This window comes from Schistocerca americana, chromosome X (genome assembly GCF_021461395.2).
Source record: "Schistocerca americana isolate TAMUIC-IGC-003095 chromosome X, iqSchAmer2.1, whole genome shotgun sequence".
Classification (NCBI taxonomy): Eukaryota; Metazoa; Arthropoda; class Insecta; order Orthoptera; family Acrididae; genus Schistocerca; species Schistocerca americana.
This window is the reverse complement of record NC_060130.1, coordinates 501,622,105-501,649,193: the sequence shown is the minus strand read 5'-3', so window position 1 is coordinate 501,649,193 and position 27,089 is coordinate 501,622,105. Positions and strand designations below refer to the sequence as shown.

The window sequence follows — 27,089 nt, the reverse complement described above, 5'->3', positions numbered from 1 at the left end:
CTTAGGAGTACAAGAAAAGTAATGTAAAATGTATTGACATCTGCCCTTCTAATTTTTTATAGTAAGTTTCACCCATTAGATTGCAGAAAAAGTTTTCGGTGGGAACAATCTGAATTGAAAATGCTAAACAAAGTGTCCAAATAAAAATAAAACTTGCTAATTATGTAGTCAGCTGTTAAAAGACTTTGCTTGCTTTTACATAGCATATTCATGATAACAGAGTGCGCAGAAGAAAATACCAAGTTTAGTTTTGAAAGTGGGCATAAGAAAGGAATTATGGTGAAACTGCAACTGAAATATAAATAATCTCACATATTTACTTACTTTTGCTATCTGAAGGTATGGCAGGGAAATATTGAAATTTTCATTCATATCAGCAAACCATACAAGACGAACATTTGTTATAACAAATGTGCCAAGGTTTCCCTGGAAATAAAAGAAATCTTCTAAACAGGGCACTTACGTGATGTAATTAAAAATATGTTTCTTACATAATACAACAGAACCTGATCACTTGACAGATTCCATACTCCATTCACAGTTGTAACAACTTGCTCTAGTGGAAGAAGCTTGAGTTGTTTATTATAAATGATGGCACCCCTCAACTTGAGTTCACGGTACATTCTTGATGATGTATAAGCTCTGCAATTTTAATTATTCACATTCATTAGTATATAGCTTTAATGAGACAACTAAGCCAACCATTTTTATTTTGAATGGATACACTCACACAAATACTGGTACAAAAAGCTAAATGTAAATTCGAACATTAAATTTAAAAAATGAATGCTGAACATCATAGGTGGTCTTGGAGGAAATACATGGGTCATGTAAGAGTGTTCTGACATTTATATAACAAGATGAGAAGAGAAGACTCCATTACTGATTATGGTTTAGATTTCAAGACATCTTGTTACACATAAAGTAGGGAATACAGATGTTAACAACATTGACTGACCATTTAATTTTTTAGATTTATTTGTATAGTACAAGATCTAGGAAGTACACCAATGAGTTATCATATATAAAACAGCTACAAAATTTCACTCATATTTAATACAAACAAAAAAGAATGACTCAATGGAATTATCATCCTTTTTTTAGGGTCTAGTTAATGATATATTCTCTTTTTTTGTCAATTTTCAACAATCAACAACTAACTTAGCCTTCACTGACTAGAATAAATTATCTTTGCCACTGGGTTGGGTACAGTTTCAAACACACAATACAGTCTCCAAATTTAGATTTTATACCCGATTATATCACGCATCATTTTTGATCTGCAGTGTGTCAGACAATGACCTAGCAAGCCAACAGCCATTGTACCTTCAAATCCCACTCAAATAATCCTAATTTTATGTTATAATTTTACAAAATGCATAACACTATGCTCTCTGTGATAATGATATTTATTCTGCTACCTGTTTCAGTCTTAAACCATCTTCAATGGCAGAAAAATTGCTCACCTCTGCTGTGCAATAATTTTTCTGCAATTGAAGATGGTTTAAGACCAAAACCGGTAGCAGAAAAAGTATCATTGTCACAGACAGCACAGTCTTATGCATTTTGTAAAATTCATGCATGCTGTCGAGCAGCATCTAAACAAGACCTAATTTTATGATTCAGTGATTTCTAAACTTATGCTTGATGCTTCACAGTGATATTTCCTGTAGTACAGTATGTCAAGTCTACAGAGACATTTGCTTTTCTATAAGAGAAAGTACTGAGAATATTGTGTAAAGTGCAAGCTTTCACAATCATTGTGAATGTTAACCTACCATTCAGCATTCTAGTGCAAAAATGATTAGCAAGCTTTTAGCAGATGCATGGAAGGAAATTGGGCAAAAAGGAAAGAAAAAAACGAAAGAGATATCTTGAGGGGGGGTCTCATCCGAGATGTGGAGGAGGCCCTGCCAGTGGCGATAAGAGAGCACTGGGTGCACCCGACTGCAAATTGTTGCTCATGTCGGCACCAATAACTCCTGCCGGCTGGGTTCAGAGGTCATCCTCAGTTCATACAGGCGGTTGGCAGAGTTGGTGAAGGCGGAAAGCCTCGCTCACGGGGTGGAATCTGAGCTAACTATTTGTAGTATAATTCCCAGAACCGATCGCGGTCCTCTGGTTTGGAGCCGAGTGGAAGGCTTAAACCAGAGACTCAGACGATTCTGCAGAGATTTGGGGTGCAAATTTCTCGACCTCCGCTATCGGGTGGAGAAATATAGGGTCCCCCTGAATAGGTCAGGCGTGCACTACATGCAGGAAGCAGCTACAAGGGTAGCGGAGTACGTGTGTAGTGCACATATGGGTTTTTTAGGTTAGGGAATTCCCTCCCTAGGCCCGACAAGACACCTCCTGAGACGCGACAAGGTAGTAGTAGACAAAATGCAACAGGGAATAACAATATTAATCTGCTAATAGTAAACTGCAGGAGCGTATATAGAAATGTCCCAGAACTGCTCTCATTAATAAACGGTCACAATGCCCACATAGTACTAGGGACAGAAAGTTGGCTGAAACCAGATGTAAACAGTAATGAAATTCTAAACTCAGATTGGAATGTATACCGCAGAGACAGGCAGGACAGTGAAAGGGGAGGCGTGTTATAGCAATAAGAAGTGCAATAGTATCGAAGGAAATTGACGGAGATCCGAAATGTGAAATAATTTGGGCGAAGGTCACGGTTAAAGCAGGCTCAGACATGGTAAGTGGATGTCTCTATAGGCCCCCTGGGTCAGCAGCTGTTGTGGCTGAGCACCTGAAGTATAATTTGGAAAATATTTTGACTAGATTTCCCCACCATGTTATACGAGGTGCATTCAAGTTCTAAGGCCTCCGATTTTTTTTCTAATTAACTACTCACCCGAAATCGATGAAACTGGCGTTACTTCTCGACGTAATCGCCCTGCAGACGTACACATTTTTCACAACGCTGATGCCATGATTCCATGGCAGCGGCAAAGGCTTCTTTAGGAGTCTGTTTTGACCACTGGAAAATCGCTGAGGCAATAGCAGCACGGCTGGTGAATGTGCGGCCACGGAGAGTGTCTTTCATTGTTGGAAAAAGCCAAAAGTCACTAGGAGCCAGGTCATGTGAGTAGGGAGCATGAGGAATCACTTCAAAGTTGCATAACGTTACTCGATGTGCGGGTGCGTTGTCTTGGTGAAACAGCACACGCGCAGCCCTTCCCGGACGTTTTTGTTGCAGTGCAGGAAGGAATTTGTTCTTCAAAACATTTTCGTAGGATGCACCTGTTACCGTAGTGCCCTTTGGAAGGCAATGGGTAAGGATTACGCCCTCGCTGTCCCAGAACATGGACACCATCATTTTTTCAGCACTGGCGGTTACCCGAAATTTTTTTGGTGGCGGTGAATCTGTGTGCTTCCATTGAGCTGACCGGCACTTAGTTTCTGGATTTAAAAATGGTGTCCACGTCTCATCCATTGTCACAACCGATGAAAAGAAAGTCCCATTCATGCTGTCGCTGTGCATCAACATTGCTTGGCAACATGCCACACGGGCAGCCATGTGGTCGTCCGTCAGCATTCGTGACACCCACCTGGATGACACTATTCGCATTTTCAGGTCATCATGCAGGACTGTGTGCACAGAACCCACAGAAATGCCAACTCTGGAGGCGATCTGTTCAACAGTCATTCGGCGATCCCCCAAAACAATTCTCTCCACTTTCTCGATGAAGTCGTCAGACCGGCTTGTGCGAGCCCAAGGTTGTTTCGGTTTGTTGTCACACGATGTTCTGCCTTCATTAAACTGTCGCACCCATGAATGCACTTGCGACACATCCATAACTCCATCACCACATGTCTCCTTCAACTGTCGATGAATTTCAATTGGTTTCAAACCACGCAAATTCAGAAAACGAATGATTGCACGCTGTTCAAGTAAGGAAAACTTCACCATTTTAAGTATTTAAAACAGTTCTCATTCTTGCCGCTGGCGGTAAAATTCCATCTGCCGTACGGTGCTGCCATCTCTGGGACGTATTGACAATGAACGCGGCCTCATTTTAAAACAATGCGCATGTTTCTATCTCTTTCCAGTCCGGAGAAAAAAAATCGGAGGCCTTAGAACTTGAATGCACCTTGTAGTTCTGGGTGGAGACTTTAATTTGACGGATATACACTGGGAGACTAACGTTCATAACGGGTGGCAGGGACAAAGAATCCAGCGAAATTTTTGTAAGTGCTTTATCTGAAAACTACCTTGAGCAGTTAAACAGAGAACCGACTCGTGGCGATAACATATTAGACCTTCTGGTGACAAACAGATCGAAACTATTTGAAACAGTTAACGCAAAACAGGGAATCAGCGATCATAAAGCGGTTACTGCATCGATGATTTCAGCCATAAATAGAAATATTAAAAAAGGTAGGAAGATTTTTTTGTTTAGCAAAAGTGACAAAAAGCAGATTTCACAGTACCTGATGGCTCAAAACAAAAGTTTTGTCTCAAGTACAGATAGTTTTCATGATCAGTGGACAAAGTTCAAAACCATCGTACAATATGTGTTAGATGAGTATGTGCCAAGCAAGATTGTAAGAGATGGAAAAGAGCCACCGTGGTACAACAACCGAGTTAGAAAACTGCTGCGGAAGCAAAGGGAACTTCACAGCAAACATAAACATAGCCAAAACCTTGCAGACAAACAAAAATTACGCAAAGCGAAATGTTGTGTGAGGAGGGCTATGCAAGAGGCATTCAATGAATTCGAAGTTCTATGTACTGACTTGGCAGAAAATCCTACGAAATTTTGGTCTTATGTCAAAGCGGTAGGTGGATCAAAATTACTAAATGTCTTTTTCCAAAGCTGTTTCACAGCTGTTTCTCTAGATTGTCGCACAGATGACAAAATGGTAGATATCGAAATAGACGACAGAGGGATAGAGAAACAATTAAAATCGCTCAAAACAGGAAAGGCCGCTGGACCTGATGGGATACCAGATCGATTTTACACAGAGTACGCGAAGGAACTTGCCCCCCTTCTTGCAGCGGTGTACCATAGGTCTCTAGAAGAGCGTATCATTCCAAAGGATTGGAAAAGGGCACAGGTCATCCCCGTTTTCAAGAAGGGACGTCGAACAGATGTGCAGAACTATAGACGTAAATCTCTAACGTCGATCAGTTGTAGAATTTTGGAACACATATTATGTTCAAGTATAAAGACTTTTCTGGAGACTAGAAATCTACTCTGTAGGAATCAGCATGGGTTTCAAAAAAGACGATCGTGTGAAACCCAGCTCGCGCTATTTGTCCACGAGACTCAGAGGGCTATAGACACGGGTTCTCAGGTAGATGCCGTGTTTCTTGACTTCCACGTGGCGTTCGATACAGTTCCCCACAGCTGTTTAATGAACAAAGTAAGAGCATATGGACTATCAGACCAATTGTGTGATTGGATTGAAGTGTTCCTAGATAACAGAACGCAGCATGTCATCCTCAATGGAGAGAAGTCTTCCGAAGTAAGAGTGATTTCAGGTGTGCCGCAGGGGAGTGTCATAGGACCGTTGCTATTCACAATATACATAAATGACCTGGTGGATGACATCGGAAGTTCACTGAGGTTTTTTACGGATGATGCTGTGGTATATCGAGAGGTTGTAACAATGGAAAATTGTACTGAAAAGCAGGAGGATCTGCAGCGATTTGACGTATGGTGCAGGGAATGGCAATTGAATCTCAATGTAGACAAGTGTAATGTGCTGCGAATACATAGAAAGAAAGATCCCTTATTATTTAGCTACGATATAGCAGGTCAGCAACTGGAAGCAGTTAATTCCATAAATTATTTAGGAGTACGCATTAGGAGTGATTTAAAATGGAATGATCATATAAAGTTGGTCGTCGGTAAAGCAGATGCCAGACTGAGATTCATTTGAAGAATCCTAAGGAAATGCAATCCAAAAACAAAGGAAGTAGGTTACAGTAGGCTTGTTCGCCCCCTGCTTGAATACTGCTCAGCAGTGTGGGATCCGTACCAGATAGGGTTGACAGAAGAGATAGAGAAGATCCAACGGAGAGCAGCGCGCTTCATTACAGGATCATTTAGTAATCACGAAAGCGTTACAGAGATGATAGATAAACTCCAGTGGAAGACTCTGCAGGAGAGACGCTCAGTGGCTCAGTATGGGCTTTTGTTGAAGTTTCGAGAACATACCTTCACCGAGGAGTCACGCAGTATATTGCTCCCTCCTACGTATATCTCGCAAAGAGACCATGTGGATAAAACCAGAGAGATTAGAGCCCACACAGAGGCATACCGACAATCCTTCTTTCCAAGAACAATATGAGACTGGAATAGAAGGGAGAACCGATAGAGGTACTCAAGGTACCCTCCGCCACACACCGTCAGGTGGCTTGCGGAGTATGGATGTAGATGTAGATGTAGATGTAGAGGGCCATACTCGACAGGCGGTGAAGTTTCATACATAATGAGAAGCATAGCTATGTATGAAGCACTCATTCTAAAACATGTTGTCACAACATGACAATCATGAAAGACAATCAGGGTTTAGCAACTTTAATATAATACGTAATATAATAAATGGCCAGAAATCTCTGACAGATATGAACATTGCACACAGGTAGCAGGACATAGCACTGGTTATTCAAGAAGAGGTGCATTGATCATTGGCAACTATTCCTCCCATCAGACAAGTTCTTCTCAAAGAATGAGATTATGCTTAAGTCACCATCAGAAGTGACCAAGGGGAACTCAGAGTCACCAGCTGCAATAATTATCTGCAAATAATCTCTACCAATATGCACATGGTAACATCCACACCAGACCAAGAAGATCAGCTGAGTGACAATGATGAATAATAATTCATTGGTACTGTTAAAGAAAGTACTGTGAAGGAGGATACTATCCTAACACCAACAGATCCTGGCCTAAATGAGGCATGATGTTGGAGAGTGATGGGCAATTTGCACCAATCCAGGATGGAGATAAGACAGACCTGACAGCTCAATATGAAAAATTATATAAATATTGGGGATTATTTGAGGGATTACCAATCACATGAATAGTCTCCAGCTGAGAAAGGAGTAATTTCATAAGAAATGTAGAAGATGCTCGGAGATGCACTTGGGTTTCTTCAGTGGTTCTCATCAGGAAGACACATGGAATATAGAATTTCTGCAATATTAGCAAATGAGCAATATCACCAAAAATGATGTCTACACATTGTCATGAAACAATGATGTCTCTGATTGCTTGAAATGAACAAAATATTTCTTCACTATGGATATGCAGATTAGCTACTATTGGATTAAAACTGTCTAGTGCCAGAAGGACTTACACCACACACTATAAGGTAGCTTTCAGAGTACAGATGTAGATGTAGGACTGCCTTTGTACATATTAGCTACTGGCAGATTAAAGCTGTCAAGGTGACCAGCAAACAATTGAAGTGTCAAAAGCAGCCTTCACAACTCACCATAGTTTCTGGAGCATACATGTAGATGTAGGACTGCTTTTATAGCACCTGATGACCTCTACAATACCAAAGTTATACTAATTGATCTCTGCAATGTGATAGCCCCCTTTGAGTCCATGATGGACAATTTCCTTCACTGTCAAGATGCCATTGCCATTTCTTCGATGACACATAGAAAGTAACATAATTACTCAACTACTGTGCTAATGTGTGTCAAAGACTCAGGTATTTGTCCCAATGCAAGAAAGTGCTCCTTCATTGCCCAAGAAATAAAAGTCTTCGAGCACCTAGTTAAAGTATATGAGAAGAAATCATGATACAGAAAAGTAAGAACTATAACAGATTTTCCAGCTGCAGAACACATATTGTTAGAAGAAGGAAGATAGAGTTTGATGTCCTATAGACAGTTAAATTGTTAGAGAAGAACCACAAGTTAGGATAGGGTAAGGATCAGGAAGGAATTTCTGCAATATCAGCAAATGAGCAATCACCAAAAATGATGTCTACACATTGTCATGAAACAATGATGTCTCTGATTGCTTGAAATTAACAAAATATTTCTTCACTATGGATATGCATTCACCTTAATTGTCGATTCAGGGAAGCCGAGGGAAACCTAAACCTGATTGGCCAGACAGAGATTTGAAACTTGCTCTTCCAAAATGTGAATATAAGTAATTTAAGAATTTACATAGCACTGCAACTGGTCACCTGCAATCTGTGAAAACCATTGTCAAAATCAGGTACAAGAAATCACTACAAGAAATGCTGCGGGGAAGCATTGCATTTTTTAGAATGTGGAGCTAGAAAGACATTTTTCCGACTATAACAAGAGACTGTATCTTGCTGCTGTCCAATGCTAACTTCACGATTAAACTCAACAGTGACACTGTTTTAGTGCAAATACAGAAAGGTGTTGAAAAGGTAACTGTTTAGGTCTCCACCATTCTCAGAAGAATTACTCTAAAACTGACATAGGGTACCTTATAATTGTTTCGAATATCAATAAGATCCAATCACATTTATTTAGCAGATCATTCACTATCGTAACACACCACTTCCCTCATTTGATGGTCCCCTCCCCCAAATCAACCAAACAACAAACATGATGAATATAAAGATCTTAGGAGTATGATACTGCACTGGCAAACAAAAATGAATGCAAGCACCAGGATATTGACTGCATTTTGGGGAACACTGTGAGGGAATACCTTAACCTGTATGACATCTCAACCCTTGCCACATTAGCAGACGTTGGTGGTGAAATGACTCTGTGTTATACCAGTTCATGGACATGCACAGTGATAGCCCCCTTTGAACCTATGATCGATAATTTCCTTCAACGTCTGGATGACATTACCATTTCTTCGATGATATATAGAAAGCAAACTCATTACTTAACTACGACACTCCAACTCGTCACCTGGGATTAGTGGAAAATGGCTCTGAGTACTATGGGACTTAACATCCGAGGTCATCAGTCCTCTGGATTTGTGGAAACCCTTGTCAGAGCTAGGTACAGGACTCACTGTTTGGACCTCTGCCTATCCACCAAACACTATGTAAGCTGCTGTTAGGGATGCCAGTAACAGAAATATGTGATCTGCAAATAATTTGAGAGTAAAGATAACAACACACCTAATAATGGGGGCATTAAGTAGACAAAAGAACATAAACAAACTGAAAAATTTGATAGATATTGGACACATATTTTTTCAAGCTAGAGTACACATACATCCGCAACCCCTTCTCCCCTCTCTTACACAGACATATGCAAACTTATATGGCTACACTGTGACAGCTGAATACACTGGGCTGGGACTGCAGTTCTGCAGCTCAGCTGAAGTGAAGGGTTCTGTCAGGTGGAGAGAGCAAAAGCAGAAAGGAAGTGGAAAGTGGGAGTGAAGATCGGGGAAGGGTGGCTGTCGGTTGTTTCACTGTGAGCATGGTAAGCAGCTACAATGACCCACTTGGATGGCCAAGCGTGTTAAAGTGCTGCTTCCAGGATGGGGAGGTGCACCGGCCCTGGATTGAGTCTGCTGTAAGATTAGTGATGAGGGTCAGTGTGCCAGCCAGTCTGGATGTGGTATTTAGGCAGTTTCTTACATCCCACCATGTGAATACTGGGCTAGTAGCCAAGTCCTGCCTCAGTTGCATGATCTACAAACATTTAGAAAACATTCACTCACTTTCACATGAATAACGCTACACTCAGACAGTTTGGGTACACCTATTCCATCCCAGGGGGCAGGTAGCGGGGTGGTAACAGGAAGGGCAACTGGCTACCCCTTAAATTAACCATGCTAAATCTTAATAACCACACTGACCCTATACCAATGCAGGACAAAGGCAAAAGAAAAAGAAGATGGTAACTAGCTACAATGGGGTGTCCAAGATTGTTAGGTTTATAGATTTTGGGAAGAATGCAGAAGGTGGGTATGCAGCAGGTCATTGGGGTGAGATGGCAGATTGATTCAGGGTGACTGATTCTGGGCTGTGCATAAGAATTTAAGTAGAGATTGGAGATTAAAAATGGTTCAAATGGCTCTGAGCACTATGGGACTCAACTGCTGTGGTCATAAGTCCCCTAGAACTTAGAACTACTTAAACCTAACTAACCTAAGGACATCACACACATCCATGCCCGAGGCAGGATTTGAACCTGAGAGCGTAGCGGTCGTGCGGTTCCAGACTGTAGCGCCTTTAACCGCTCGGCCACTCTGGCCGGCCGATTGGAGATTATGTTGGACTTCTGAAATGGGGGGTTCATAGGTGGAGGAGCCAAGACAGTTGGTGGATGCCTTTTGTTAGGTAAAACAGCAGTTCATCATGATAGTGGTGGAGCCTTCATCTGTTGGGAGGTTGATTATATCAGAGTCTGCACAGCATTTTATGTTGGCATGGTCACTGTCCAGCCGTCCAACCAAATGAATGGGCACAAATGTGGGTACAAGCAGAATTGACCACCCACTGTCAGAACATTCTGTTGATCACAACATGCTCCACTTCAGTGGCTGCTTCACAACCTGTGCCATTTGAATCTCTCTGCCAACACCAGCTTCTCTGAACTACACAGATGGGAGTTGCTCTTGCAACATATCCTTCATTTCTGTAATCCTTGTGGCCGCAACCTATGGTAGCCCCCTGCCTCCATACCCACCTCCACCCTGCTCCAGGACCCTAATTTCACCCATCCTGCACCCACACCCTCTTCGATGCTGTCTCCCCTTCCTCTCTTCTGTTTCCCTTAACAATCCACTCTACATAAACACCATTGTGCACTGCACAAAATCACCAGAGATGGGGGATGAGAAGCTGGCATTCATATGCTGCATTCCTATCCTGTGCACCTGCTGCCTTCCCTCCCATATCTAACCCACGCAGATGCTGTCTCCATCCTAACTGTCAGCCACCATTCCCTGTCTCTCCTACCCACTCCTTGCATTCTTCTTCCCCTCAAACAGTCCATCTGACACAATCCCTCACCTTAGACAAGTTGCAAAACTGCAGTCTTGGCACAGTGTATTGTATTTAGCTGGCACAATAGTGCCATAGGCGCATGCCCACGTGTGTGTGTGTGTGTGTGTGTGTGTGTGTACTCTGCCTCATAGAAGATTGGTCCAAAAGCTAGCACAGTTTTCAGCCTCATTTATGTACCTTTTGAGAACTCAATGCCTCCACTATTTGGTTGGGGGTTACCTCTACTCCTAAATTATTTACATTCCACCAGGACTGTCCACAACTATAAATATGTTACTGAATAGTTCTAGATGTATCTGGGTCCTACACATTAATGTAACTCCTCTAGCTCCATCTGGGCAGGCCTTGGAAGACTCAACGGTACCAACCAACTGCTGTGTCATCCTCAGCCAACAGGCATCACTGGATGTGGATATTGAGAAGCACGAGGTCAGCATACTGCTCTCCTGACTGTTGTCCGTTTTCATAATTGGAGCCACTGCTTCTCAATCAAGCCTCACAAGGCTGAGTGAACCTCAGTTGCCAGCAGCACTTGGCAGACCCGTACAGCCGCCCATCTAAGGACTAGCCAAGCTCAACAACACTTAACTTCAGTGACTTGATAGGAACTGGTGTTACCACTACAGCAAGGCTGCAGGCTGCACACTGATGTGCCAGTAACTGCATCATCTCACAAGCCTGACTCACTTGCTGTTATTGGTTCCTTGGTCAGATTTTTAAAGGAATGCCGTATGTATGGGAAGCCACAGTGCTTCATAATTACTAGCCTGTTATCCTGGAATTACATTAAAAATGCCTGACAGTGGATAAAAGTTGAAACAGATCATATCAATTACAGAACATCAGTGAAGATTTTTCAATTACATAATAAATTTATCTGATATAAGAGTAGTACTGACTATATGTACAGCATCCAGACATCATTAGTGCATAAGATCACTAAAATATGAGGTATTTGCATTTTATTTTCTATGAATGAGAAAAAACTTAGCAAAGTGCAAATTGGTTTCTCCATAAGCAGTCTGTGAGTTGTTATCAAATTTATTTGTGCATTGCTATGTTTGTGGTACCAAAGTACACAAAACCAGAGTATACCGTTAAAGCAGTGAAAATAATATACTGCATAACAAAATAGTATACAAATACTTGAAAGCTATTACTCACTTAAATACACCCATAATCGATGTAATGTGTCGAGCATTCCCTAAAATGAGGTTTGTGAATATAAATTCAAATCGGACGTTGTTTGATTTTGTGAGGATATGAAGCGCCTCTGTTGTACCTCGAAGTTTCTGTTAAATGATAACACTTATAAACCAAGATATAATTGCTTATTATATCAAGTTTATCTTTAGGCTAATGTAATGTACAAAATCAAGTATGCTTAATTTGTGAAATAACTTAATTAGGCTACTAAATGAAGTTGATATCCGCAATGCTGACTAGGAGAACATGACATTTTGAAAACATTATCCATTTCGTGGCTAGGTCTTCATTATTTACAAATTTCACCTCTCTCCTCTCCATCTGTGTGTGTGTGTGTGTGTGTGTGTGTGTGTGTGTGTGTGTGTGTGTGTGTGTGTTTTTCTTGGATTTGCAGATAAATAGTTCATGACTTTGTGAGGTTATCTACATCTCAAGTAACCACAAATGTTGGATAAGTTTATGAAATACGACTAAAACATTTTGGCAATATATTTTTAAAAAGCAATTACGGGCTTATAATTTATTCATCCATTTAAACTTTGAAGAAATATGACATACATGTGATAGTTTGTGCCCTAAACTGTGTTTCCAAATCACAAACTTATTTTAAAGTCAATGTTACATATTACTATCCAAAAGTATGAAAATCTTAATTTGACAATGGTGCAGTTAAAGTAAGTATTACAAATTAAAATGCTTTGCTGGAACTGTTTGTAATGTATATCATCTTCCATTGAGCATGGGTCCACAGCTGAGGCTGCTAGCACATGGCTGTGCAACATTAAACTTGAAGATAGCCAGTCTGAATCCTGGTGGAGGAAGAGACTTTAAGCATCAGTATTTGACCAGCAAGGTAGGAGAGGTGGTATCATACAGTTTCTTGTTACCAACTTTGCATCAACATCTTAGGTTAAATTCCAAACCTCTCTACAGAATCTCACAGAGTGTGAACAGTGTGACACTGCTGTTTATAATCTGTCTGTCGGATAGTGATTACAAGATGAGTGCAATGCAGTGGCATTACATTTAATCCTCTCCCTTCTCTCTCCCATCATCAATATCATCATCACCATCATCATTATCAGCAGCAACACAAAATGCAGTACAAAAACTCCCCCCCCCCCCCCCCACCACACACAAAATCACAGTCACCTATAATCAACTGATCTGATCAAAAGTAACTGTTTATTAATTAATAGGCATTAACATGAGTGTGTCCACCCATTACCTTTATGACAGCTTAAACTCAGCTGGAAACACTATCAGCACTCCTTGTCCAGGCCTTGAAGGCCCAAGGGATGTCAACCAGCCACAGTATCATCCTCTGCCTTATGACATCATTCAGATGTGGTATGGACGGGCATGTGGTCAGCACACCACTCTCCCGGACTTTTGCCAACTTTCCAGACTGTGGAGCTGCTACTTTTCATTCCAACATTGGACACAACTGGAGCTGGTGTGCTGAGACAGTTTCTGATTGGCACCAAGGGCAGCACTTTAAAGTTTACCACCAACCACAAGCATGGCCCAAACAGTAGCGTCTGTGCCACTGCCAGTGAGATGGCCTTCTGCACTGAGATAAGCAGTGGCCACAGGCAGCAATGGATGGTTCACACTCGGCACTGGTTCTAGTACGGAGTTCCATGGTTGCAGTTCACAGCTACAGCTCGTAGTGGAGATTAGTCTGCGAGACTTAATCTACAAGTGGAGTTGCCTATAGCCCTTGCATATGGACATGTTTTTATTACAGTGACTGACAGTGTGCCACCCGGGATGGTCATAATGTTCTTGACACTGTATTCAGTAAATCATGCCTTGACAGGCCACTGCTTGGTTGTATCTGTCCACAAGCACATCCAATGAGTTGTTGTATATCTTTAGATAAGTATTGCAGCACAATAAAGTGCACATGTGTGTGTCACTAATTTGTTTGAACTGTCACAGTACCTCCATCCACCTCGGAGCAACTAAACGTAATATGACATGTACGAGTCATTCTACTCAGACGACCCATACACATCATCAAGTAGCTCCTCAACTGGCATCACGAAGCTGAGTGCACTCCATACCAGTCCTTCCACTAAGGAAAAATCCTTGACAGCACCAGGAATTGTACCTGGGTCCTCTGAAAGGCAGCCGTCGACACCAACAACTCAACTATGAAGGTGGACAACACTTTCAAAGAGGTGTCTGAATTTCTGTGGAGAAATGGCGGTCTACTTTTCCTGAAGCGCCAAAACCAGAGCAGAGAAGATAGTGATGCTGGATGCTGGGGCCTGATGTGAAGTCCACATTCTAACTCATCTTGAAGGTGCTCCACTGGGTTCAGGTTGCGACTCTTGGGCAGGCTAGTCAATTGCAGGTACGTTTTTGTCCACAAAACATTGCCTCGCAGCTGCTGCTTTATGACAGTGTGCATTGTCATGCTGATAAACCAGTCATCATCTCTGAACTGCTGTAGGCAGTACACAACACTGTAAAATGTGCTCATATCCTTATGCATTTAGTATTTTCTTAAGTGCAATAAGGTGACCACACCTTAACCATGAAAAACACTCCTTTACCATAACACCACATTTTCCTTACTTCACCGTTAGAACTACACATGATGACAAATAATATTCTCCAGACATTTGCCAAAGCCAAACTTTTCCATGAGATTGCCACAAGTTATAGCATGATTCACCAATCTAAATCACTTGTTTCCAGTGGTCCAGTGGTGTCACTCTTTATACCAACTGCAATATAGCTCAGCACTGACTACAGAAATGTGTAGTTTATAAGGAGCCGTTCGACTAACGTACTCCATTCATTTAACTCCCTCAGCACATAATACTAGCTGGACTGCTGGAACTCGCAAGTGATTCCTTCCACTGATTTCAAGCAAATTTTTACAACAACCCTCCACAGTGCACGGTACACCCTGTCCATCAGTACATGAAGTCTGCCTGATCTTGGTTTAGCTATGTTTCCTCCTTTGTGTTTCTACTACACAGTCACATTGCCAACAGTCAAACTGGGCAGCTTTAGAAGGGTTAAAATGTTACTGAAAGATAAGTTACTCAGGTGAGACCCAATGACTATAGACTGATTAAAATTACTTGATAGTTGACAGTGTTGTAGCTGGCTTCAATTGGAGTGCTCATTGTCACACTCAAACCATTTGATATTGCCAGACTGCCACAATAATTAGTCAGTCCACTTCCTATTCTGTGTCAAGCTTTCTTTCTTGATGGATTTGCATCCTGAATCCTGGGTCCGGCCCTTTTATTTCATATTTCATCACACATGATAACCACACACACACACACACACACACACAAACAAACAATGCTGCTAACAAAGTACACACATTTCATACACAGCACTAACCAAACATTACTGGATTCTTCGACACAAGATGCAATTTTGCATCACATATAGAGTTATTATAATCATAAAGATTGGCTTACATTAGATAAGCTTCACACAACACTGTGTGAAGCAGAATTTTTGAAGACTGCAATTAATCCTTGGGAGTGGGGCACCGGAGTCATACATACAAAACCTTCCACAGTGTAAAAGTGTAACACGGTGGTTAGCATATAAACCTGCTGTGTGGAAGGTCGTAGGTTCATATCTTGTCAAATGCACAGAATTTTTTTATTTTTATAAATCTAATCAAAAGACTTTCATTATTGTTTTTATTCAGTTAACTGGTTTAAATGAAATCCTTTTATTTTTAATACATTACTATATCATTTTTATCATCATATTGACTTTTATTTGCTCCTATTTTTCTTTCTGTCATTCTTTTTTTGTTTGGAATCTGCTTGTGTTATGTATCATCTGCAACCAATTGCCAAACAGGACTGCTTGTCGGTTGGTAAGGCAGCAGCCTGTGCAGCACAGTGTGAAGGTAGTTTTAGGTAATCTAAGTGAGTGAGAAATTACAGTGTGCTTTTACTACTGCAACTGAAATTTTTCTGTCCTGAGTTTGCTCGTAGAGGTTAGCCTTAAACACTGTGAACAAAGTGATTTCAATTTTGGTTCTGCTGCTGATTGTTGACAATCATTTTCTCAGATCCATTGCAAATCATGAGGTTGTGGATAAGTTGGGACATGAGTTTAAATTCAAGTCTATAAAATGTGCTGTCTACTGCAGTTCACTCATTGGTTACTTAAAATAAGCTGTTGACAGAGCATCTCCCGTTTCTGTCACACCTTGTGGCAGCTACTTCCAACACTGCTCTGCATTACACTTAGCAGTATTTGTGAAGTGACCGGCCAAATTTGTGTGTTACCTCTAATCAACTGATAGCTGGCAGTGGATGTGGCAACATTTCCGTAACAATTGACAGACATCAATTATCATGTGATTTTAATCAGGTTATAGTCACATTTCAAGTCCTGAGTGACTCATTCTGCTGTTACTGCTTCTTTACTGACAACACAACAGTCTCCACCTCCTTTGAAACTGATATGTCTGCCTCTCATGATACCTAGTGGACAATTCTGCATTAGATATGGGCGTCTGGATCCATTTGACCAGGTAGTGCACACTCTCATATGGGATGGTTATAATTACACTGATGGCGTTCTGACTGCTGCAGAGCAGGTGTATACACCGCAGGAAGCTGAGACATTATAGGCATGTTCACTAATCGGTGCATTTGTGTAGTATGCCAAAAAAATAAGAGTTCCATTTTCTGCCACCAGGTGAAAATATGGTGCCATAAGCAGTCAGAACGTGAAATGTTTCCTGTTTTGACATTAGCATGCTTCTGTAGGCTGGCATCATGTGATAATTTCTTTTGTGAAGTGACTGTTGGTGTAAAGGGTTAAGAAGGTTGAAGTTCCCTGTATGAAAAGTAATGAATATTGAGAAGAAACACCATGCATTGCTGGCAGAGTAGTTGTATCACAACGGTAACAATAGCAGCACTACAGTACAGGAATACTGCCTACAGAAACAACTGTGAAGAGCCCTATGTCATTAAATGGACTAAAGCATATGATCAAGAAATCTGAATAAACAGGCAAATTAGGTGGTACAGCATGGAGAGAGAGAGGTGGCCCACTCCCATGGCAGTTCTTAGTTATTGTAGTTGCTGTAGTACTTAGTTGCTGTAGCCGTAGCTGAATGTGCAGCACAAGCCTCAAATTTTGGAGCCAGTTCAAAAGATTTTGTGGTGCATTCTACACAGGTATCCCTACAAGACTCTGAATATGCAACAAAAGAAGCCCCAATATGGTCTACAATGCTGTGACTTTGCACTTCATTTTTGGTACGCATGGATATGGATGACCTGTGGCAGAGGAATGTTCTTTGGATGGACAAGGCACATTTTACTCTGCACAGTGCCATGAATGCACAAGACTGTCACATGTGGGGCTCTACTCTACCACGTGTTGTGCAGGAAATCCACTGCACTCAACTTATGTGACTTTGTCTTGGGGTTTCAGAAGCTCCTTCATTCTCAATCTGTTTTTCTTCAATGGGATGACACCTTGCAGGCCTTTTAGGTATACAGTGACATCTGCACATTATAAGGACCTCCCTGTGCAATACGTGATTCCAGCTTTTAGAGAATGCAACTGTGTTCACACCACTATTTTCATACACAAAGGGCCAACACCACATGTCGCTTACCAGTGAAAGATTTGCTTTGAGAAACCTTTGATGATGACCGTGTCATCTCTAGGCAGTTTCATGATCTGTGGCCTTCCAGAACCCCTGATCATAATCCGTGTGACTTCTGGTTGTGGGGATATCTGCAAGATAAGTCAACCATGGCATTTTATGGATGCAACACGTTGCTGGGTCAGGAGGTCATATTGAACACATGCTGTAACTTGGGACCATATCCTAATAAATGTGCCTGAACCACCATTATCATGTGTTTGATCATTCCTGCCCTTTTCCTGCACCCACACCACACACTGACTACTTGCAGCACCATCTTTTTCACCTGGTGGCAGAAAGTGAAACTATTGTTTACTTCAGCATACTTCATAAATGCACTGATTAATGAACATGCTTACATTGTTCCAATGTCCTGAAATGTATACAGCCTGTACTGCAGCACTCGGAACATTGTCAGTCTAATGATAATCAGCAGATACTTTGCAAAGGAAAGGTGCCAATGTGCATGAAGGAAGAAAACCTTTGCAATTAGGCAGCTGAACTTACCCCTCTGGCTCTCTCAGCTGACAACACTATACAAATCCTTGTGTATTTCTTTCCTTTTCATTGTGATTTGGTAGGTCTCTGCTGTTGTGATCTGAGCAGTTTTATAGGCAGCGAATTACAGGGGTGCATACAGATCACAGAACCTATACCTGCTGTGTCCTTGAAAGGTTGTAGACACAGACGAAACAGGGAATTTATGATGCTTACACAGCACAAGGATTTTGTTTGTTAAAGTTACATGGGACTCACAGCACAACTCAATTGGAATGTTTAAGTTTTAACACTATTTGATCATATGAATCTTCCATTATTATGAATTCATCAGGATCATTGTTTTTCCACTGTTTACCTTTGTGAAAGATTTGTAAGAGGTACTCCTATAAATAGTGGTACGACTTAGTCAATTGTACCCCTTGCACACCACTGGTTCTCTGGTAAATCTGGAGCAGAGCACAACACTGCCAGCAGGAGGCACTACCTTGTTGTTTCATTCAACAATGTCCAAGCACTACCATCATGTGCCTTTACGTGTGGCATGGGCAGTCACTGAAATGTCCTGCTGAGTAGTGGGCTAAGGCAGTGCTAGATTGACGCACTTGAAGTAACAATGTTTACTGAACATAAACTCAATTTAGAACAGTTTGAGAATGAAGTCCACGCATGCAATAGAACTAAAAATGCCCCTCTGTGATGACTGAACACTACAACAGAAATGATCTTCTGTGATGATTGAAGAATACAATGGAAACCATCTTCTGTGGTGATTACACAGCTGGTGTCAAAAAGGATAAAGTGCTGATCATCAGCAGAAGCAATGAGCAATGGAAGCAGAGTCTTTTGGATCAGTGGTCAAACAGCAGTGCCTGGGAGCCCAGTGATGGCACGAGGTGGCAATGTCGGTGGTGTCAGGGTCCGTAGCGCAGTCTCATCGCATGGCTGGTGATCCGTCTGGAAGCCAGAGGTGAAACTGGTCAACAAGGGGCTTAGTAGCAATGTTGGTACTTGTGCAGAAGAACATATGCACATAAGTATGCCCCTGCGACTGGAGTGCTGTTTACCGCAATATGCACACCCTGTAGCATTACAGTCTGCACCTCTAGGCACTGTCGCAGGCACATGAGACTGGGCAGCAATCAATGCAGCAATGTGTTGATAAACAGCTGCTTTGGGGTGATGTAGGGGCTGTGCCTGGTCCACAAAGTATATCCAAGAAACACGGTAGCCAAGTACGCAGGGGCCCAGCACTATATGTACTACAGTCATAGTCAAGATTTTGTGTGGAATGGTTGTTGCAGTCCAATTGCACGAAAAATATGAACAGTTTACTGAGGTTGATTAAATAAGAGTTTGGAAGTTTTCTGTGACATGGTAGGACAACAGTGAGTGATTAATCAATTTATTCATGGAGGGTGAGCATAATGACATATGAAATCAATGGAAACATCACCTTTCTTAATCAGTGACATTTGTTTGTTGGCAGGCAATACCATTTGAACAATTATTAAGGATAATGTGAACAGTTATAGCATGATAGTTAAATTTTCCATGTGAAAATGGGACTAATTTCAACTGCTAATATGAACATAAATGAAGTACATGGTGTGAACTGTTATCCTTTCAAAGCAACCTTTTTCACTTAAAATTGAAGAACTTTAGTAATCACAAAGAAAATAAATGTGTTTTCATTTCAGGTAACACGGTCAAGCTTTATACAAAGAGTGTTCTCTCTGTTAACACCCCCTTACACATGTCCTTGCTGGGGGGGATACCCTGTTACAATTAAGAATCAGCAAAATATAATGCGAGGGAAGTTGCAGACAACAGTCAGTAAGAAAGTTATTGGTCTTTTCTTTTAAAAATACTGAATAATACAGGGTCAGTCCTTGTATGCCCTATTATCATCCAGTCACATTATAATTTAACTTCACTTTCGCATACTGGTCTGTTTTCTAGCCTTTGTACTCTAGACTTTCTTAAATAGTTTTATTTATGAATGAATATGGAAATTTAATATATAACTACTGGTACTTACTGAATTCACCATCCTTGTTGTGACTGTGACTACACAGTTGTAACCTATCGCTGAAACAAAAGAGAGATCATGAATACTATGGAGCACAATACTGTGCACTGTCCTAAAATTAGTATTCATCATGGCAGGATTACTAACATCTACTCACAAATATGTGAGAAAGGATTAACAATGAACTTTATCTACTAACTTATTTACTGAACAAAATGACAAACAAGTAGCTGTTTACTGTTCCACTTCTGAGGTGGCATGGTTCATCACTAGGATATAGAGCTCAAAATAGGAGATAGATACATCCAAAATTTATGCTGTCATTAAAGTAGGGAGATATATTTTACTGCAGTTAATGACTGGGAACCTGTATGGTAGTAATTATCTGGACTGTTAACTGAACCAAAATGCTACATGCCTGCCCTAAATAGACTTTCCATTAGTGCAAATTTGCGGATATTTTCATACATTCTTTCAGCAACATATGAAACAGTTCTACAGCTGTTTTGGGACAGTAGCGTCTGACTGTCATCCAGCACTGTCACTCATTCCATAACTAGGGGAAAAAATCACAAAAATAAACTGAAGATTATTTTAGAAAGTTAGAGATTTGAAGAAATAAAGTGACTCATTGAATGGGAAACTTACCTGCCTAAGACAAGGGTTTTCCAAATGTGTCATTCAACAATATACAAAATCATATTTGCAGATGAAGTTTTGATGGCTGAGATAAATATTGTTTATATTGCACAATAACTTATACCAAACATTAAAATTACTAGCATCACTTAGCTGCATTTTCCATTAATGTTACGGTACAATAGTATTTGAACTGTGACACAACAGTGTCCCTAAAATTAATCACAAAAATCAGTTTGCCTTCAGCATTAAAGTGATTGATAATAGACGCATGTCATAGCAGTTACTTTAGTGAGGTGTATGAATCTCTGTCTCTGGACTTACAATTGGATTTACAACTGGATTTACAATGATAACTTTAAGTTAATGGTTATTAAAGAAGCAAAGGTCATTAACAACTACGCAGCAGGAAAAAGATTTGATGTAACAGAAGTTAATGTTTGTAAGGGGCATCACATGAAGATTACATTACACTGCTAGATGCATATGCAAAACACTCGCAGAACCTTAATAGGAAAGGGTTCACATTTTTGGGTACCATGTTATGCATCATGTGTGAGAGGAACACAATTAACATATCCCCATTCCTCAAAAAGTTATTTGGACATAGCTGTGATGTACGAGGTTGTTGAAGAGGATGGGGCCAGTGTTACACTGAGGAACAATTTGGGGAGGTGATACAAAACAAATTGCATTTTTATGTCAGACAATCAGGTTAAGGAAATAACATGCCTATTCACTATCGTGTGATTAAAATTGCTGGTTATTTGATATTTGTGCCTTGGTATTGATTTCTTTTGACCAGAACTCTCAGTATCTTGTGCCGATTTTCCACTACTGTCACTGCGCCACAACATGTGGCCAGTTTTGTTGCCCTGTCAAGTAATCCAATGTATTATGAGGGTAATACCAAAAGTAAGGTCTCCTATTTTTTTATAAGTACATACACATGTTTATTTCTACAATGGTTTATATCAGTTTACAGCTTGAACATTTAGCTATTTTTCAACATAATCACCATTTCTGTTGATGCATTGTTGTAGACGCTGTAGCAGTTTTTGTATGCCCATGTCATACCAGCTCGCCGCCATGCTGTTCAGAAAGTTATGAACCTCTTCTTTCACCTCATCATTGAAGCTGAATTGCTTTCCGGCCAAATGTTCTTTTAAACTAGGGAACAGGTGATAGTCACTAGGCGCCAAGTCAGGACTATAGGGTGGGTGGGTGATTATGTTCCACTGAAACTGTTGCAGGAGAGCAATGGTTTGCTGAGTGATGTGTGGGTGAGCATTGTCATGCAGAATGTGCACGCCCTTGCTCAGCATTCCTCTTCACCGGTTCTGAATTGCCTGTTTGAGTTTTTTCAGAGTCTCACAGTACCTGTCAGCAATAATTGTGGTCCCAGTAATTCAATTGTCTCTAAGTTGGTTGTAAGTTGTGTTCCAAAAATGAACAGCATAGAGAAAGAAGTGATGACACTTTCTGCTAGACCTGACCATCATTTTTCAGGACAATGCTCAAGCACATACAGTGCAAGCTGTTACTGATTTGTTTGACTGATAGGGCTGCTAAGTGCTATACCACCTACTGCACTCCACTGACTTAAGCCCTCATGAGTTCAACTCAATTTCTAAACTGAAGGAAACACTTCACAGCATTTGCTTAAGAATTGCTACAAATTTGTCGGGCAATAGACCACGCCGCTTGAACTGTCAACACAATTGGCACTGCTAAGAGTATCCTATGACTTCCACATCAGTGGCGACTGGTTATACACAATGCTGGTGACTACTTTGAAGGTCAGTAAAACTTTGAAACACATATCTATTTTGTAAGAGCTGTAAATAAATAGTTGCCACTATTAAAGTTCCAACCTTCATACATGCAGAACCTTGGAGACGAACTGAAGTAGAAAGTGTCGAAAATAATTTAAAGTATATCTCAGATTTCATTCAGTTTTAGTGAAAGACTAACAAGTAATGAGGCAGTGTGTGGAATGCAAAGACCTTGATGATCTGGCAAAATATAAACAATAAGTAATTTGCAGACACTGTGGGGAAGGGCGCATTCCAAATGACAACAATAAAAGCAGACAAGCAGCAGTGTGTGTGCGACATGCAAATTAAGGGGTAAAAAGTGCTCAAAGAACTGAGATGAATGTTACACATATCAAACTCTTCTAACAAGCCAGATTTTACAGACAGATTATAGGTAAGTGTCTCATAACACTAGAAAGTAATGAGGATTATAATGACACTATTATGTGCTGTACATTTAATAACAGTAATAGTAATAATAATAAAATACAAATCACCATTGAGGAGCAGGAGGAAGAGGAGGAGGAGGGGTGCTGAAAGGGCAAGGAATTTCAGGCAAAAAGTTAGCAGTAAGTACCACAGAAAAGAGCATGTTACACAGACTAAAGTAGAGTTTTATGCACCTATGAAAAAGCAGGAAAAGTTGTTTTTGGTAAAATTTCAGAACTATTTAGTATAACAGAGAGACAAGATTACATGCAGAAGTATGAGTGACATATGATACAGGTGAGCAGGATTTGGTGACATAAACTGGGCAGCTGTATGTGGAATGTGAGAGCACACAACCTGAGGAGGATACTACACTGCTTACAAGGGTAAAAGACGATTTGTCAATGCAGGACTTGAATCTCCAACAAAAACAGTATGAGTCAGTTTGTACAGGAAACACACATCTACTACAGAGAAGGAGGCAGAACACAGATCTAAACAAATTGGTGGCAGATTTATGAAAGTAGAGAGAATGTGAAGCAACTCACTATGCTGTAAGAGCCGATGACCCTTATTACAGCATTAAGACATCTGGTAAGGAATATGTACTCAAAAGCAAAGTATATTATTTTTTCTCTACCTGTTTTCATAGATATAATAAACCTCAAAGTGGACAATCTGCCAACAGAAGTGGAAAACTGGAGAATGCACTGAAACAAGTTTTTGCCAGATAAAATGAATTATTTTCCTGAGACACATTGCACAAGCACTTTGTGTTGATGCATGGTAGTAGAGCACGGGATTACAGATGGGACTGGCCAGACTGTCTAATATGTACCTATTTTCCACAAATAGAGGAAAACAGGACAGCTTAATGCCATGAGAAGTACCAGCACATTACATGAGGCTAGAAAAGTGGTAGAAGAGTTGAAGTTAGATGTATGTGACTCCAAGAACCATTTACTCAGGCACGAAAGATTACCAGTATGCCAACAACTGTGCAGATAGTTGCCCAAGAGCAACATCCTAAGGCAGCAATAATAGTATTTATCAAGGCCATTACAGTGAGAAAAATATTGCAGTATTGTTCAGAACACATAATCTGTATGGAAATCTGCATTTCATAATTACTAAACTATGGTCAGTGTCACCATCTACTCTTGTAAATGTTTTCCAGTTTAGAACTGGTTTATAAATCTCTCTTTTACCATTACATAATCTATCTTAAACCATTCCTTGTCTCCATTTCCCTTCCACACATACAGCCCTCTTTCATGAGTCTTGAACCATGTGTTTGCAATGATTAAATTGTGCTCTGTGTGAAATTCTTTCAGGTAGCTCATTTCTTACCTCAGTGCATGTTCCACTATTTTTTCTTACCTTTCTTTTTCTTCAATTGATATTCAGTTCCCCATCATAATTAAATCTCCATCTCTTTTAATGTAGTGAGTTGGGTTGGGTTGGGTTGGGTTTATTTGGTGGAAGAGACCAAACAGCAAGGTCGTCAGTCTCATTGGATTAGGGAAGGATGGGGAAGGAAGTCGGCTGTGCCCTTTCAAAGGAACCATCCTGGCATTTGCCTGGAGCAATTTTAGGAAAATCACAGAAAACCTAAATCAGGATGGCCGGATGCAGGATTGAACCGCTGTCCCCTGAATGCGAGTCCAGTGTGCTAATCACTGTGCCACCTCGCTCGATTTTTAATGTAGTGAATAATTTCTTTTATCTCACTGCACATTTTTACAATATCTTCCTTATCTAAGGAGCTAGTAGGCATGTATACTTATACTTGTAATAATGTAGTAGGTTGTGCCTTTTTTCAGTATTTGTGATGATAATCTGTTCGCTGTTCTGTTTTTTATTATTAGACCTATTCATGGATTACCTCTATTTCATTTGATGTTGATAGCTATCTACTCTCCTGATCAGACGTCCTACTCATTCTGCACCTCACTTCACTAATTCCCATTATATCTCACACAAAATATCTTTTTTGCTTTTCAAATTTTCTAGCTTACCAACACAATTAAGAGATCTAATACTGGGTGATTCAACCCGTTGAACCCCAGATTTGTTATTTTTGAAGACAATATCCTTTTGAGTAGTCTCTCCAAAGAGATCCGATTGTGGAATGTCCATGAATGCCTTTTAAGTTTTTAGAAAAACAATAGAAGAAGACATTCCTCTGGCTCAAAAAATTTTATTGTTTCTCAAAATATTTGCTGTTAAAATGCATACACTTTTGCAAGCATTAAATCAATCATGGAATAATTTTCTCCACTCTGATATTGGTACCTCAAAAATGTTGTTTTGGAAGGTTTCACAAGCTTCTTGAGGTGATTAAAATTGCTGTCCGCACATATTTTGCTTGAAGTAAGGGAACAAAATGAATTTGTTATGCAATAAATCAAGTTAATTCAAGTGATGAGATGTTAATACAATTTTTTTCTATATAAAATAAAGAACTGCTTGATGACTTTGTGACAGCTCATCACATCTCCTGTATAAACAAAGAAACAACTCATAATTTTTTTAAATATCTCATGAATGAACTATTATTGTTGGTTTCAGTTCACCTTGGAATATCCAAACAGTTGATTACTGCTTAGTTTCCAGCTTGTACTCTTATATGTCTGAGTTCTGCCTCCTTTTACAATATTGCATATGCATTTTGCATTTGCTTGTGCAAATTTTTTGAGCATTTAATTATACCAGCTGACACATGCCTATTTCGAGCTTCAGTCAAATTGTGCTGAATCCAGTGGGAACTGATCTTTTTCACACCTAAATGTTCATGAAAAATTGTATAGCCAATTCTGGCTGACCTTCAGGAAATTCTTTGCTGGTGGAAGCATGACAATGATGAAAGTCTGCAAAACAATTGTAAACAGTTTTTTCTGAAAGTGATAGATTGTCCAACCAAAGTGAAAACTTTTGTGTGAAATTTTTATTTTTTCACATCACTGTTTCTTTAAACACACTGTAATCAAATTCCTTGGATAATTTCTGAGCTGTCATTGTTATAACAATACCAAATGACAAATTTTAAAACAATATAGTAAAAGCCTATTAATATGGTATCTGACCATCAGGCATGTTCAATAATTTGTCATCGCTTCATGCACACTGAATATTTTGGATGCATTCAGCAGAATGCGGCTGCACTCGACAGTGGTCAACAATATCAAGTTGTTTAGTGTCAACAATTGTTTCATTCAACTGTCAGGCAGCTTTTGTCATGCATCAATTGTCTACAGTAATTAAACAGTGGTGTTTTAAAGTGAAATCAGGATTAGTGCTATTCTGTACTACAACCTCTCAAAACAAAGTGGAAGTGAAATGTAAACATGTCATGCTTATGTTACAACAAGAGCTTCACGTCATTAATTGGACTGAGAAAGGTAAGAGTAGAAATAAGGTTATGAAAGAATAAAAAGTTTATTCTTCAACAGTCCATGATATTAAAAAAATAAAGGTCAACTTCAAAAGTTAGCCTCAGAGACAGCTGCAGTAAAAGACACTGAATCATACAAAACTTTTAAAAAGTGCAGAGTAAATCAGTTGGAAGAAATTTTGTTCAAGTGGTTCTGTGTCAGAACATCTAAAGGAAAACCTGTACACAGTTCCATGATGATCTGGGGTTATCAGAAACTGAACGTGCATTTTCTTATTGTTGGCTACACCGATTCAAAACTCTTCATGGAATTCAGAAGCTTGATATAAGTGGGTAGTTACAATCAGCAGATCAAAATGCTGCTGAAGAATACAAAGAAACTTTTTGCAATTTTGTTAAACACAATATCTTAACTGCTAGTCAAATCTACAATGCTGATGAACAGGTCCTACTTTGGAATTGTTTGCTTAGTCA

The 27,089-nt window shown here is 40.1% G+C and overlaps 1 protein-coding gene across 1 annotated transcript in view; it reads right to left on the bottom strand.

Moving 5' to 3' along the window:
• Window positions 1-27,089, bottom strand: part of LOC124555605 (Bardet-Biedl syndrome 5 protein homolog) — an 80,895-nt gene that overhangs the window by 33,212 nt on the left and 20,594 nt on the right. Inside the window, exons 3-6 of the mRNA XM_047129574.1 lie at window positions 20,346-20,395; window positions 12,100-12,227; window positions 507-642; window positions 325-426 (exon numbers count right to left, since the gene is read on the bottom strand). Of these exons, the coding sequence (XP_046985530.1) occupies window positions 325-426; window positions 507-642; window positions 12,100-12,227; window positions 20,346-20,395 (416 nt within the window). The remainder of the gene's footprint in view (window positions 1-324; window positions 427-506; window positions 643-12,099; window positions 12,228-20,345; window positions 20,396-27,089) is intronic.